At 32.8% G+C, this 15,062-nt stretch overlaps 1 protein-coding gene across 2 annotated transcripts; it reads left to right on the forward strand.

Annotated features, from left to right (window-relative positions):
- The first annotated feature begins 9,754 nt into the window (after positions 1 to 9,754).
- On the forward strand, positions 9,755 to 14,003 carry LOC121727290 (3-hydroxyisobutyryl-CoA hydrolase, mitochondrial). 2 transcript variants are annotated; one of them, XM_042115025.1, is made up of 5 exons: positions 9,755 to 9,980; positions 10,265 to 10,799; positions 10,919 to 11,193; positions 12,302 to 12,443; positions 13,535 to 14,003. In XM_042115025.1, the coding sequence occupies exons 2-5, from the start codon at positions 10,265 to 10,267 to the stop codon at positions 13,678 to 13,680; spliced, it is 1,098 nt and encodes a 365-aa protein (XP_041970959.1). In that variant the 5' UTR covers positions 9,755 to 9,980; the 3' UTR covers positions 13,681 to 14,003. The 2 variants fall into 2 exon arrangements, with proteins under 2 accessions (XP_041970959.1, XP_041970958.1); XM_042115024.1 differs by lacking the exon at positions 9,755 to 9,980 and having other exon boundaries at positions 10,256 to 10,799.
- The last annotated feature ends 1,059 nt before the right edge of the window (positions 14,004 to 15,062 follow it).

Below are 15,062 nucleotides of genomic sequence, written 5' to 3' on the forward strand. Positions count from 1 at the left end.
CAAAACCTATATCACATGCAAAATGACATGTTATTACAGCTTATACAGCTGATTTTGACAGCTGTCACAATTTTTTTTTCTCATTATGGCACTTCGGCTATATAACCATGGCCAGTGTCGAGTATAATAATATTATGGGGGGAAAACAATATTCTAGTATACAATTTTCAGCATCGTTTTCTATATCGTCAGGTCCAAAAGTGTAAGTCATGAAAGTCAATACAGTCAAGAAGACAAGTCGGTTGATTCAGTAAAGTGGTAGACGTTTTACTGAAATTTTCGATGGAGTTTTGGAGGGAAAACACAAAATAGCACGTTTCTGGATATTGCATATTCACTTTCCCACACTTGTGCAGAGTTGTGCACGATAAGAAATATCTAATGGTTAATATTCTACCAATATTACACATTAAAAATCCAGTTAACACAAAGTTAGTAAAATAATACAAAAACACAACTTCACTCTTTCACATTCCCGACAAAACTATTACTATTTTAATTTATTTTTTCATTACGAGATGGTGGCATTGGTACTTGGTGGGCGGTGGCTGCCGAGTGCCATGTGATGTGGCTGCCTATTGAAATCTGGTAAAAAACTGTTTTTTTTCCTCGACAAAAGGAGGAAAAGAATAATCGTTAACTGTCATAATATGACACATGGCAAAGACCAATGAATAAGAAAACAGATGGAAGCGACATAACTACAAAAAAGAACTAAACATGGCGGACTATAGTGATGGGACACTCGGTTGATATTTGTCGAGGATATCGATAAGTAAGATGTTATAAGTGAGCTATTAAGGTTAAATTCTTTTAAATAAATGATCAGATTCTTCACCTTATTTTTTTAAATTCGATAAAAAAGTACATCACTAAACGTCAAATCTACTAATTTCTATGTTGATTAAATAATATCGAAAATCAAGCCATGTTATATTACTATTCTATCACAAATCTTATTTATTGTCTAATTATTAACTAAATTAGCACATACGAAGTCAAGCCAAATCACGTTTATATTTTTAATAAAATAAACATTTTAGTAAAAATATAAACGTGCCGATTCAAGGACAAACTTTTTTAAATTTCTTCACTTTTTTGACGGACTAAAAATTAATTTTTAAAAAAGCAAATTGGTCGAAAAATTTGACCGATATATCGACATTTTTTTCGCGATATATCGAGACCGATATTGATATTTTTTCAAATATCGATGTATCGATATAATTATTGATATTTTCTTTCAATTTCGACATCCCTATAATACGACACTTTGACAGTTTAAGTACCTCGGAGAACCGGAACATAAAATGGCGGACCGGCCACAGTATTTTGATTTGGTAAAGACCATTATGCCGCGTCCACTTATAAAAGTCAATGCTTAGAAGTATCTCTGGTTTTTGAGATCCTGATTTCCGGAGGAAGAGCGTTCCAGAGGAGAATAGCCTGGATATTAAAAGAAGAGTGGACGGAACTTGACTTGTAAGAAGAGCAACTTAAAAGCTGATTTGAAGTGGATCGGAGGTTTTTATCGTGCCTGCTGCAACGGTATTGAAAGTGAGGGGCGAGATATTCGGGAGTATGGGGATGATACAGCAGTAAATACGCCCTTGACTGTGTGTGCTACACACAGTCAAGGGCGTCGCCAGCCGATGACGCAGGGGGGGGGGCAAGTTGCCTTTACCTACTACAATTTATACTTTTCTCATTCTCTACGAATGGAAAAAGTAGGTATGAATTGTAGGTAAAGTCGACAGCACATGAAGGTTTTCACTTGTACTACGAGCCTTACATCTACAGCGATTATAAAAACAGTATCTTAGTCTACACTACTATTATAAAGAGGAAAGATTTGATTTTTTGTTTGTTTGTTTGTTTGTTTGTTTGTTTGAGTCGAATAGGCTCCGAAACTACTGGACCGATTTGAAAAATTCTTTTACCATTGGAATCCTGCATTATTTCTGCTGAACATAGGCTAATTTTTATTTTGGAAAAATATAAGGTTCCGTAAGATATTTGGGATTTTCGGACGCAAGGTTTAAAAAATCAACCAGAAAAGTTACTTATTTTGCGTACGCTGCCTAAACTATAAAAGATAGAGGCATGAAATGTTCTAAGTAATTATAGATCTTTTAAATATCTACAAAAAAGTCCGCGACACACTATACCTATCTATGTTGAGTGAGGCACAATAACCATTTTTTTATTAAAAAATCTAGAATTTTTTTTGGACTATATTTAAATGCGTTTATTTAAATCATGCTATTGACCCTTATCAAAATAAATTATTTCATTACTAAGTACAGTTAATGTAGATAATATTTGGTCTTTGAATGATTAAAATTGGACGTTTGGTTTTAATGTTATGGCGAAATTAAAATATTACGATTTCTGCTGCACGTTGCGAATTGGGCGTCAAGGCGCGATGCGCGGGTGTGCGTGCGGTAGGGGAGAGATTTAATTATCAGTGCCACAGACTCGCCCGGAGAGTCCACGTAAATATTACCTCGATCGTGGGAATCGCAGATACAATAGATTTTCAATAGTTATGCGACAGCCGGGTGCTGCTTTATTGATTTGATATAGAATATCGTGCTTCATTATTATAATCCTAATTTCAAAAAAGCTTTAAAAGTTATGACTACGAAAGTAATATTTTTAGAACTTTTTAAAATAAGTTTTGAATGACTATTATTTTTGATTGCTATTATAATTCATTAATTTCTTTAACTATAAATCTCCAATAGCGGCAGCCGGCTGCCAGCATAACAATTGAAGATCTATTGTGTCTGCGATACCCACGATGCCGATGCACGATGGAAGTATTAATGCATATTTTTTAATCCACACTATTTCTGCTGAATATAGGCTATATTTAATGAGAGAAAAAAGGGAACCGTATTAAGTGTTAATAATTGTGTGAAAAATCTACCAAAATATTCCTTCTTGCTTATGCTTTATAAATTATAGACTATACTTACTTATCGCAAAGTGATGTACTATAGTCTTATAGACGACATTAATATCAACGTAAAAGTCCGCGATATCGTATGTCTGACTACTACAATTATTATTATCTTTCAATAACTACTTTTTAATCTAAAAATATGCAATAGTAACGTTGCGCTGGTACAAACCATGCCAAACTACTTATCAGCAGGTATTAGTACTTACCAGATTTAATAATCTATACTAATATTATAAATGCGAAAGTATCTCTGTCTGTCTGTCTGTCTGTCTGTCTGTCTGTCTGTCTGTCTGTCTCGCTTTCACGCCAAAACTACCGAACCGATTGTAATGAAATTTTGTATACAGATAGTCTAAAGCCTGAGAAAGGACATAGGCTACTTTTTTACTGGAAAAAAAGGTTGTAAGGGGGTGAAAATACGAAAATTTGTTCAAATTAAGTTAGTTCCAAAAATTCATACTAGATGGCGCCGTGCGTCTTTTACATCGCGCTAACGCTTGACTAACATCTTTCTATAAGAGGTGGTATCATCATATCTTCGAGTCCCGATTTTTTTTCGATTGTTATTTCTTTTCTACGTTATTTAATAAGTCAGTACTTAATATTATAATATACATTATACAGTGACGTAACCTTAAACCTATCAATGATAAATAGTTTATGGGTAAAGTTAAGGGGGCTAAATAAGCTTTAAAATTTGGCATAATATATAAAGTTTAATTTAAAAAAAATGAAATATTATGTGCACACTGCACAGCTGTTTTGATTTAAGGGGTACCAGGGTTTTTTTTTATAAAAGCTTTTGACACAAATTTTGTTGACGTCGCGCTACAAACTGAAGTCCACGCGGACGAAGTCGCGGGCAACAGCTAGTACTATATAAATATATATACTGTGACAGTACAGAGTCCAATGTGTAAACCTACGAGCACGAGCTCTTGACTATGCAATAAAAAACTTGTAAATAAGTTATAATAACATTGTATTTTTTTTTATAATCAGATTTCAATTTATAGTGGTCGTTGTTTGCATTATATTTGGCAACTTTTTTAGAATCTCTAGGGGGGGGGGCAGCTGCCCCCCTTTGCCCCCCATTGGCGACGCCCTTGCACACAGTGCCTGCACAGAGCGGCGCTGACGTACTGGTAACCAGTGTAGCTTGGAGCGATACGATGAAACATAGTCGTATTTCCGAAGGTTGAATATGAATCGGAGGCAATTATTAAACAATCGGTCGAGTTTATCGAGTTTGTCGGCATTAAGATCTAAACAGCACAGCGGGGCTAAAATGGTCACATTTAGCAATTCCTCTCAATCAATTCAGCAAATGAATTGTCAAAACTGTCAAACTGACAAATGTCACATCAGTACAAAAATATAGAAATGAATTGCAAGCAGATTTTGCGATTTTAGAAAAATAAATCATATTATATCATGATTCTTCAAAGCGACCATTTTAGCCCCGCAGGTCACCATAGTTAATTATAAAGATAAGGGAACCGGAGTGGAAAGGAAATTTTTGAGCCGGTAGATGAATCGTACATAATATTATGTCGTACTGCCAGATATTGACGTGAAACTTTATTTTTAGATGATTTTGGTTCTCTATTTAAAAAAATTAATTAAGCCCCATAAGATCACCGGTGAGCGAGACACAATAGAATAACAATAGATTTCCAAGGATCCACGAATCACGATCGAAGGATTAAAATAATGAAGACGCATTCGAAATTTCGAATATATAAAATATCCAATAATTAATTAATCACACGTCAGGTGTAAAGCCCCATCCCCACACACGACACCGCGAAATTTCCGCGAAACGCGAGTGTGGATCCGATTCGCATATTTTTCGCACTTCGCGGCTGGTTCCCCGACCGCATCCACACTCGCGCGCGAACTGCGCGCGACGCCTGAAATTCCTGCGAAGCATGAGTGAGAGATCCGATTCGCATATGTTTCGCACTTCGCGGCCCGCTCCCCGATTGTTTTCGGTTTTCTGTCCCGCGACAAAGAGATTTTTTTTAAATCTTTATTTTAATAAGGGCTTTTGCCATACAAGACATGCCAGCATTGTTTACTGAACAGAATAATATAATTAATCCTACTTTAATAATAATAACAATAATATCATTTATTTGCCAGAGTGAAATGTACAGTTGTATGGTCTTCGTAATATTTTCTTTTATTATTATTCTTTTTTTTTTTTTTTTTTTTTCCTTTATTCAAAGCATTACAATAAACTTACAGAAAAACATGACATAGTTTCCCATACAAAAACCTAAAAGGTTTATCGGTTTGGGAGAGACGTTCTGTTTATATACTATTCTTAAACTACTTTAGTACCTATTTAATATTATTTTATGACTACTCTTACATTACATAACATTTTAAGTTAACAATTACTTTAATTTTTAAACTATTTTAGTACCTATTTGATATTATTTTATGACTACTCTTACATTACATAACATTTTAAGTTAACAATTACTTTAATTTTTAAACTATTTTAGTACCTATTTGATATTGTTTTATGACTACTCTTACATTACATAACATTTTAAGTTAACAATTACTTTAATTTTTAAACTATTTTAGTACCTATTTGATATTATTTTATGATTTCATATCATTATAAGTTAACAATTACTTTAATTTTTAAACTATTTTAGTACCTATTTGATATTATTTTATGACTACTCTTACATTACATATCATTTTAAGTTAACAATTACTTTAATTTTTAAACTATTTTAGTACCTATTTGATATTATTTTATGACTACTCTTACATTACATACATTTTAAGTTAACAATTACTTTAATTTTTTAAACTACTTTAGCACCTATTTGATATTATTTTATGGCTACTCTTACATTACATAACATTTTAAGTTAACAATTACTTTATTTTTTTTAAACTACTTTAGCACCTATTTGATATTATTTTATGACTACTCTTACATTACATAACATTTTAGGTTAACAATTACTTTTTTTTTTTTTTTTAAGAACTAAGGTTACACAAACATGTTATTATTAATTGTATTTCCACTTGTACACCTGCACATGCACATTGCACATGCATGGATGTACAATGTACATATGCACATGTAGTAGGCATACATACAATATGTACACCTCACACCTGTACTCTCTTACATTGAATTTAAGCACAGATTACTAAAAAATATTTCAGTTAGTGCTCAAGCTTGGATTTTTTAAATAAAATTTTTTATATTTGCCTTTATAATTAATTGTATTTGAATACATGTATTGTAAATTGGCAGGTAATTCATTTAGGTAAAAAGGTATGATATGTTTTAATGTTCTAAAGCCATAAGTGTTTGTTATTTTTGGTAGACAATACTTCTTAATATATGATACTGGTCTTAAGTGGCTAGGTCTTACATGTTCCTCTAAGTATTCAGTGATTCTCATTTCAGTTAGAATACAAAATTTTATTTTATCATACACATTAATGACATTACAGTATTCAAATAATTCTTGATCTTTATTTTTAAATTTATTAACTATGTTTTTGGGTGTTATGGTCTTTAGTATTCTTATTTGTAGTTTGTAAATATCTTGGATGTATGACTTGAATGTTAGACCGTAACTGCTAAGTCCATAACTTATTACAGAATCTGCAAGAGACATATAAAGAAGTCTTAGAATTTTATATGGTAGCTTATACTTAAGAACTGCCAGTCTACTTAATATTGATCTTAGCTTTGTACATACATGGTCCTTATGAGCTCCCCAGTTAAAGACATTATCAATAATGAGGCCTACATACATATGATTATTTACATTTTCAATTGGTGTACATGCGCACTGTGCTGCAATACTATGGAGGCACCTATGAGTGTGAGCAACGATGAGGGGCTTGTATTGGACTTTATTGTGCGGTGAGTGTATGTGCATAAGTTTAGTTTTTTCTGCATTCAAAACAAGCCCCACATCGTGTGCCCACTTACATAAGTTATCAAATGTCTCCTGCAGTTTGGCCTGTATTTCCACAATACTACTCCCGGCCACGAGCAAGCAGGTGTCGTCAGCAAATTGATAAACTGAGGCTTTGTTCACGACTTTATGCATATCATTCACATAGAGGAGATATTCTAATGGACCGATTATCGAGCCTTGGGCTGTTCCTGTAGATGTAGGAATATGAATGCTGTTTTCGCCTGCAATCTTTACTGAAGTAGCACGATTTGTATGGTAATTTTTAATCAACTGTAGAAGGGGGCCCTGTATACCATGTCTTGATAGTTTATCATATAGTGTTTTATATTTTAAAACATCAAATGCTTTACTGAAGTCAATAAACACAACAAGAATGTGTTTTTTCCTATTTAAATTCTGGTTTATTTCATCAGTAAAGTTTCGAATCAGTTGGGTAGTGCTTTTATTTTTCTGAAACCCATACTGGTTAGGGTTTATAATGTTATTCTTAAACAGGTAGCTGTTAATTTGATCACATAGAAATCGTTCAATTATTTTATCAAGACAAGATAATATTGTTATGGGCCGATAATTATTATAATCTGTGTGATTGCCTTTTTTATATATTGGTCTTACAATACCTATTTTTAAAAGATCTGGATAGATTGAAGATTCAATACAGCAGTTTATCAAATGTGTAATTATTGGTACCATTTTGTTTGAAATATACTTAATGTCCGCTGCTCTAATTCCATCAAAGCCTGGGCTTTTTTTATCATTTATACTGAGGATAATTATTACTTTATATAATATATATTAATATTAAAAAGGCGAAAGTTTGTTTGGATGTATGGATGTTTGTAACTCTTTCACGCAAAAACTACTGAATGTATCTTAATGAAACTTTACAATAATATAGCTTATACATCAGAATAACACATAGGCTACAATTTTAACTGACTTTCAAAATGGGGGAGGTGTTATGTTCGTTTTTTTTATATTCAACGATTACTTCGCCGTTTGTGAACCGATTTTCAAATTTTTTCTTTTGGCGTACAGAGTATCATCCCAATTTGGTACTATACTCACAAAAGTGGTGATCTGATGCTGGGAGTCATGACTAATCGAGGAAACTCCTTAAAATTTATATGGAAACATGTGGTGACTTCGGTTTCGTGGGAAGTAGTCTAAGCATAATATGCAATCAACAAGTAAGATTTTGCACCAAGGTATACCATGATTAGATTGGGAAGGTGCTGAGAGAACTCCTTTGCATTGCTTTAAGAACGGAAAGCATATTAAATTACATTCATCATAACTACCATATTATACCTTATAAGTTACATGCATCCCATGATTATGAGCCTATTATGACTTATTGGTACTTTTCATAGTCATTTAGATCAAGATTCGATTTTGTCAAGCGATTTAGAAAATATTTGTTTGTTTGATTGATCACGCTAATCTCAGGAACTATTGGTCCGATTAAAAAAATATTTTAGTGTTAGATAGCTCATTTATCAAAGAAGGCTATAACTAAAACTAATAGGACCAAAAAAACAGAGGAAATGTGGTTAAAACGGACAATTATTAGGAAGGGTTTATCTCACGAACTACTAAAGCAATTTTGTATGTTATTTGGCACAGATATAGAGTAGACTACGTGAAGAGAGATAAGCTATTTTGTTGCGAAAAAATGTACGTTTTCCGTAAAATTCGCGAAAGAAGCCGCGCGGGACATCTAAAGTTTATAGTATAAAGTAAGATAAATACGGCTCAAAAGCGCAAACTATAGTGCGTCAAGAAAGTGAAGAAATTAAAAACTGGCAACATTCATGTCGCGAACTTTGCGAGTGTGGATCAGTAAATTTGGCAGTATGCGCGATCCGCGCCGCGCCGCGTGCGTGTGCGGTAAGGGCGCGGTATGTTACACTTCTTACAACATAAACTCGTAGACAACGCGCCAACGTCACCCCTGTGGGTGCAGGTACACAAAGTCCGCGAGTTTGTGTACGCGGGCCCGCGCCGCCCGCTTCCCCGCGGGTACCCCTCCGTTGCTCTGCGCAAGTACATTCGTTTCACTACTGTAGGGATATGTCATATTGCTATACTGTGCTTAAACCAATGAATAAGGAAACAGATGGAGGCGACATAACTACAAAAAAGTGTGGCCGGTGCCATATTGCCAAGAACTAAACATGGCGGTCTATAGTGATGGGACACTCGGTTGATATTTGTCGAGGACATCGATAAACTAACATGTTATAAGTGAGCGTCCTGTTATATTATATATATTATATTATATATTGTACATAGAGACAAAATAGGCAAATATGTTTTTTTTTATTTAGGAGCCTCCTTAATTTCAATAAAACTATTTAATTAATTTTAAGTTTATTAATTATTATTTAAGTTGCCATTATTGATATCGGGCAAAAATTACCAAAAAATCTGACAAATACTAGTTGTACTCGCGCACGAAGTGTTTACAGTTTATTTTAATTTTACCATCAATTATTATTATTATTAAAGTATGTATACAACTGAGTATTTTGTGAACATTTCAAGTGCCTATTTTTTTCGCGATATATCGAGACCGATATTGATATTTTTTCAAATATCGATGTATCGATATATCGATATTTTCTTTCAATTTCGACATCCCTATAACACGACACTTTGACAGTTTATGTACCTCGGAGAACCGGAACATAAAATGGCGGACCGGCCACAGTATTTTGATTTGGTAGAGACCATTATGCCGAGTCCACACAATCCAAGTCAATGGCAAAGACACATGCTAATGTCATAATGTCACTTGCCAAAAACCATCAGATCGTCAGCGGCTTTTTCAGAAAATAAAACTTTATTTAACTTATAATTACCGTACGCATGCAATACATAACATTAAGTAGGCTAATTTTTAAGATACTTGTATTATAGGTATTTTTAAAACTTGTGTTTATAATATAGTCCAACTCAACACAGCATAAGTTTTTGAAACTTTAATGAATATTTATCAAACGTTTTATCACGCAATAAATTAACCAAAGTTCACATTCAAAGTAAGTAAGCATTGCATATTTATAGTTAGATTTGAAATAAATTTGGTGAGTAAACTATACAATATGAACTTTGTATCGTTTTTCAAAACTAATACAATACAAAAAAAGTATATTTCAAAACTAATACAAAATTATTTATTTGACTAATTAACTTATTTAGTCCTTAATATTGTAAAGATAATATCTTAGACTAAGTATATGAAATTTTAAAAGGAAACTAACTGTAGAGAAAAGTATGTTAGTTTTTATTTACTTATACTTAAATAATATTTTTGATGTTTCAGATGCTTAAAACCAGGATATTATATCAAACATCAAACATTATCAAACGCATGATGTCAAGTGCGGAATCTGATGTGTTGTTTGAGTCAGTGAACAATGCTGGAATCATTGTCTTGAACAGACCAAAAGCTTTGAACTCACTAAATACATCCATGGTCACTAAAATGTTACCACAATTAATTGAATGGGAAAAAACTAAGAGCCTAGTTATTATAAAGGGTGCTGGAGAGAAGGCTTTCTGTGCTGGAGGTGATGTTAAGGCAGCAATAGACCCAGTAGAAGGACCCAAATTCTTTCACACCGAATACAATGTTAATTATCTTATTGGAAAATACTCAATACCTTACGTAGCATTTATGAACGGAATCACAATGGGAGGAGGTTTAGGAGTGTCTGTACATGGAAGGTACAGGGTAGCTACAGAGAAAACATTAATTGCAATGCCAGAAACTAAAATTGGCTTGTTCCCTGACGTTGGTGGTTCCTATTTTTTACCAAGACTACAAGTCAATCTTGGACTCTATTTAGGATTAACTGGTAAGCAATAAGTTTAGTAAACTTATGATATACATACTTATTAATATAATATTATAATATACCTTTTAATCTCTATGTAGAGAAAAAAGTTAATAAGTCAAACATACTAACTTTTTTAGGTGACAGGTTAAAGGGCAAGGATGTAGTTAAGGCTGGAATTGCAACACATTTTGTGTCAAGCTCACGGCTGTATGAGCTAGAGAAACTGTTGTCGCGTTGCACCAGCGACAGTGAAGTGCAGTCACTGCTTAGTAAATTTAATGAACCACCAGCTGAGTTCACGCTAGCAGACAATATCAAGCATATCAATTACTGTTTTGCTGCATCCACAATAGAAGAGATCATTGAACGATTGGAGAAAGTTCAAAATGAATGGTCGGTAAAGACACTGAAGGTAAAGAAAGTTTGTTGTATAAATTATTTCTTAAAAATATCTTTAAACAAGCAATTCTTGTCTAATATATAAAATTCTCGTGTCACAGTTTTCGTTGCCATACTCCTCCGAAATGGCTTGACCGATTCTCATGAAATTTTGTGAGCATGTTGAGTAGACAGTAATAACATACACTTTTCATGCACTTTTTCCACTTTTATTAATTTATTTTATTACAATTATGTTTCACATGACCGGTTTCGATAAAATCATCATCAGGTGTAGTGCAGGTAATTTTAATTTAAAAAAAAATTGGTAAACAAAAATAGGGTTGTCAGCATCATGAAACATTTCTACCATTTAGTACAATTTTCTACCAAAAACAATTTCTTCTACCAAAAAAATTACAAATTAAATTTTTAAATGTATAACCTTTGATATTGATAAATTAATGACTAAAATAGGAGTTGTACTTAAATAGCAACATAAATATAAAATAGGTCTAAAAATTAAATTATAAAACAATAATTACATTAAATAGATCAAAAATTCAATTTAAATGTCCTTTAACTATAATTAACTAGATGTCCCGCGCGGCTTCGCCCGCGTAAATTTCAACCCTTGTCTCTGGGACTCAGCTGATCTCAGACTGGCCGCATTTTCTAATAGTATCTCAGATTCAATTTAAAAAAACTATAATCCATTTTTAATTTGTCACCTTGTTGTCAACAGACTTCAACCATAAATAAAAGAGTATAAGGCTTGTCACTAAAAAATCTGCCATTTTTCTTAGTGTGTGTAATGTTTTATTTGTTAAATAGAAGGTATGATAAAAGCATAATTTCAAAATAATATTAGCTTGATGCACTCCTTCACCATATAAACTATAACTGTGCAAAATTTCATTCATCTACATTTTTCGTCAAAAGGGATACAAAGTTTTGGGCTCACGTATTAATATATAGATAAAGGGTTTTGGGGGCGATAAGTCGATCTAGCTAGGAATAATTTTTGGGAAATGTCATTTAATTCGTGTTTTATCGAATACCGAGCAAAGTTCGGCCAAATAGCTAGTTATTTCTTAAATAAGTTGAATGTTTATCTAAATAAGTACATTATTTGTTTCTAGACCTTACAAGGCATGTGCCCTGGTTCGTTGAAGATAACTCTGCGAGCGTTACAGCGAGGTGCTCAGTTAGAGTTGGCACAATGTCTCCGCATGGAGTACCGGCTTGCCACGCGCGCTACACTTAACCACGACTTCCCTGAAGGTTTATAAATGTTACAATTCCTTTCTTAGTAAATTGTCACAATGACTGTAGAAACTTGGGTAATGTCACAGAATATATATGTATTAGTAGTACCCACAGAATTCCCACTCGTGAAACCCGTTTAAAAAAATAACAACTCATGCTATGATACTATATAGTTCAAATTCCGACCGCGCAGTGCTAGGTGCCTACAATTATATTTGCCTACATGTGCGCTCTCTTTCTATCGCGTAAGAGGTACCCTTTCTGACGAAATCAAGATTGTCACCTTTTAGAAAATAAAATAATCTTTTAATTACTATAGCTACTAATAGCAAACTTTTTTATAGTAATAATCAAATTTTAGTAACCTCACGTATATTTTATAATAGTTTTTTATTCGATTATAGTGTAGGAGCTGGTCAGGAATTTTTTACAACTTAAACATAGTAACTTGTGTTTATTTATGTGTACCTAGTATGCGGTTTGTTTGTAACAAATTGGTTTATTTGCTATGTTTGTGTATTTTTTTAATCTTTTTTTGTATTTTAAAGTCTTAAATTACTTTATTGAAATATTTCTTTTAATTTTTTCAATTGTTCATATTTATCAGATTAAGCCCCAATTTCACCAACGTCTGTTAGTGTTAACAGCTTGTTAAAATGTCATGTCTTCTCTTTCATTCATAAGAAAAACGAAAGAGGTAACGTGATACTAATTCGAGCGTTAACTTTAACAGTCGGTGAAATTGGGGCTAATAACGATTATGTCACAGCGGTTAAATCATTACGTAGATATATGCGACAAAAAAATCTTGCGCGCGCGTCACCGCTCGCTTGTGAGTCCCTTGTGATCTGCCCCTTTAAAGGGGTACTTACAGTTCGATACCTAAACGCGCGAGTGGGACAGGCCTGGTAATGTTGAGATAGATTTTTTTTGCAAGAATTACAATTTCTCATTTAAAGTTTAGTTAATAATAATTGTTAAGAATTATGTTTTATGAGCTTTCAGTTTTACTTCACACAAATGAAAAATGTTTGTCTTGTTAAAACTTAGGTAGAAGTGTATTTCTTTTGGAGACTTTGTTTGACATACCTAATACGTATTTTCAGGAGTTCGTGCGCTTCTCATCGACAAAGACAATAATCCACAATGGAAGCCAAAAACATTAGCTGAGGTTGATGACAATTATGTAGAGGGCTATTTCAAGAAACTCCCTGCCGATAAAGAGCTTCAATTCTTCGACAGTAAACTCTAATAAGTTAAGTTATAGTCATTAATCCCTTACTTGTGAAAATATTTAAACAATAGATATTAACTGTGTTGTTTTTGTCTGTCAAGTGAGTTTTACAATGCATCAGACAAGGACATCTACCTTGTTAAATTTATCTATTGGTTAAGGGTTTTTATTAGATAACTATTATTGTCAAATCATAATGAACTTATTTTTATCAAATCATAGTTTATTAAATACTTTTTAAACCAATGCTAATCGCGTTACAGAAACTGGGACTTGAATATAATTATTGGGTTAAATTTAGATCAATATTATATTGTATTGAAGAGAGTATAGGTAGATATAGGTCTACCAGAATCTGATGGCAAATTTTGACGGCAGATTAAAAAAAATATCGTTGATCATTGGATACATTTTTGTATTTGCATGTTTCACACAGAATAAGCCACTATAAGGAAAAAAGGATCAAAATGTTTTATTCTAATTACCCGGGCATTGGTAGAGTCAATTTATTTTCTCGCTTTTTTGTCATCAGATTCTGGTAGACCTTTAATTATTCTACATTATCATATTTCTCTTTGCCTTGTTCTCAAGCATTAGTTAGCTGATAATATATTATGTTTACTATAATCGTGCCATTTACATTTAATAGATGTGCTAGGTTTTAATTAACATCAATAACTACTTCAGTTGGGACTTTAGATAAATATTACGTAAACTGTTCTAACAATCTCATATGAAGTGATTGTTTACTGAGTAAATATTTTGTGAATATTTCAACCAAATACTAATAAAATTCAAGGCTACAGGGTTTTCGAGAATTTTATAAGTAGGTACTGTAGTTTCTAATTCAGCTGTTTTAATTTTAAATATTTTACTTTTCTTTTCGCTTATAATAATTTACAACTTTCTATGCAAACAAACTAGTTTGTATCTTTCTAAAAAACTATTGCGTAGGATGGACAAGGATGGCTTGTCGTGTGAATCTTAAAAATAAATCCTCATAAGTACTTAAAATCAACACTGCGTAATGTGCGTATACAAGCGTTACAGTCGTACAGAGTCTTGCCCTTATCTGTCAAGTCACTTTTATAACATATCGGACAAGGACAAAATACAGTAGACGTAAAACGTATAAAGAGCGTATATCTTTTTATAATTTTGAGGAGCGAAATATTGCCTGCCTATTGAAATATTGAATTCGTATCGTATTCTTATGAAAATGATTCGGTGTGATATAATAATTTATCTAAACGGTTGTTTACAATAGGCATGATGACTATTTTTTTTTTCTTATCGGTAATTGAAAGACACTTAAAAAATAGAAACATCGTTGAAAGAATGACTCTGATAGCTTAAAAATTCACCAAGATATGACAATTCAAATATCTCATAAAAAAGAC

The sequence above is a fragment of the Aricia agestis genome, chromosome 5, assembly GCF_905147365.1.
Source record: "Aricia agestis chromosome 5, ilAriAges1.1, whole genome shotgun sequence".
Classification (NCBI taxonomy): domain Eukaryota; kingdom Metazoa; phylum Arthropoda; class Insecta; order Lepidoptera; family Lycaenidae; genus Aricia; species Aricia agestis.

Excerpts from the sequence above, each read along its gene's own strand:
- LOC121727290 (XM_042115024.1), top strand. The coding sequence starts at position 10,256 with ATGTTTCAGATGCTTAAAACCAGGATATTATATCAAACATCAAACATT. Across the intron at positions 11,194-12,301 it reads GGTCGGTAAAGACACTGAAG|ACCTTACAAGGCATGTGCCC; the intron begins GTAAAGAAAGTT and ends ATTTGTTTCTAG. Across the intron at positions 12,444-13,534 it reads TAACCACGACTTCCCTGAAG|GAGTTCGTGCGCTTCTCATC; the intron begins GTTTATAAATGT and ends ACGTATTTTCAG.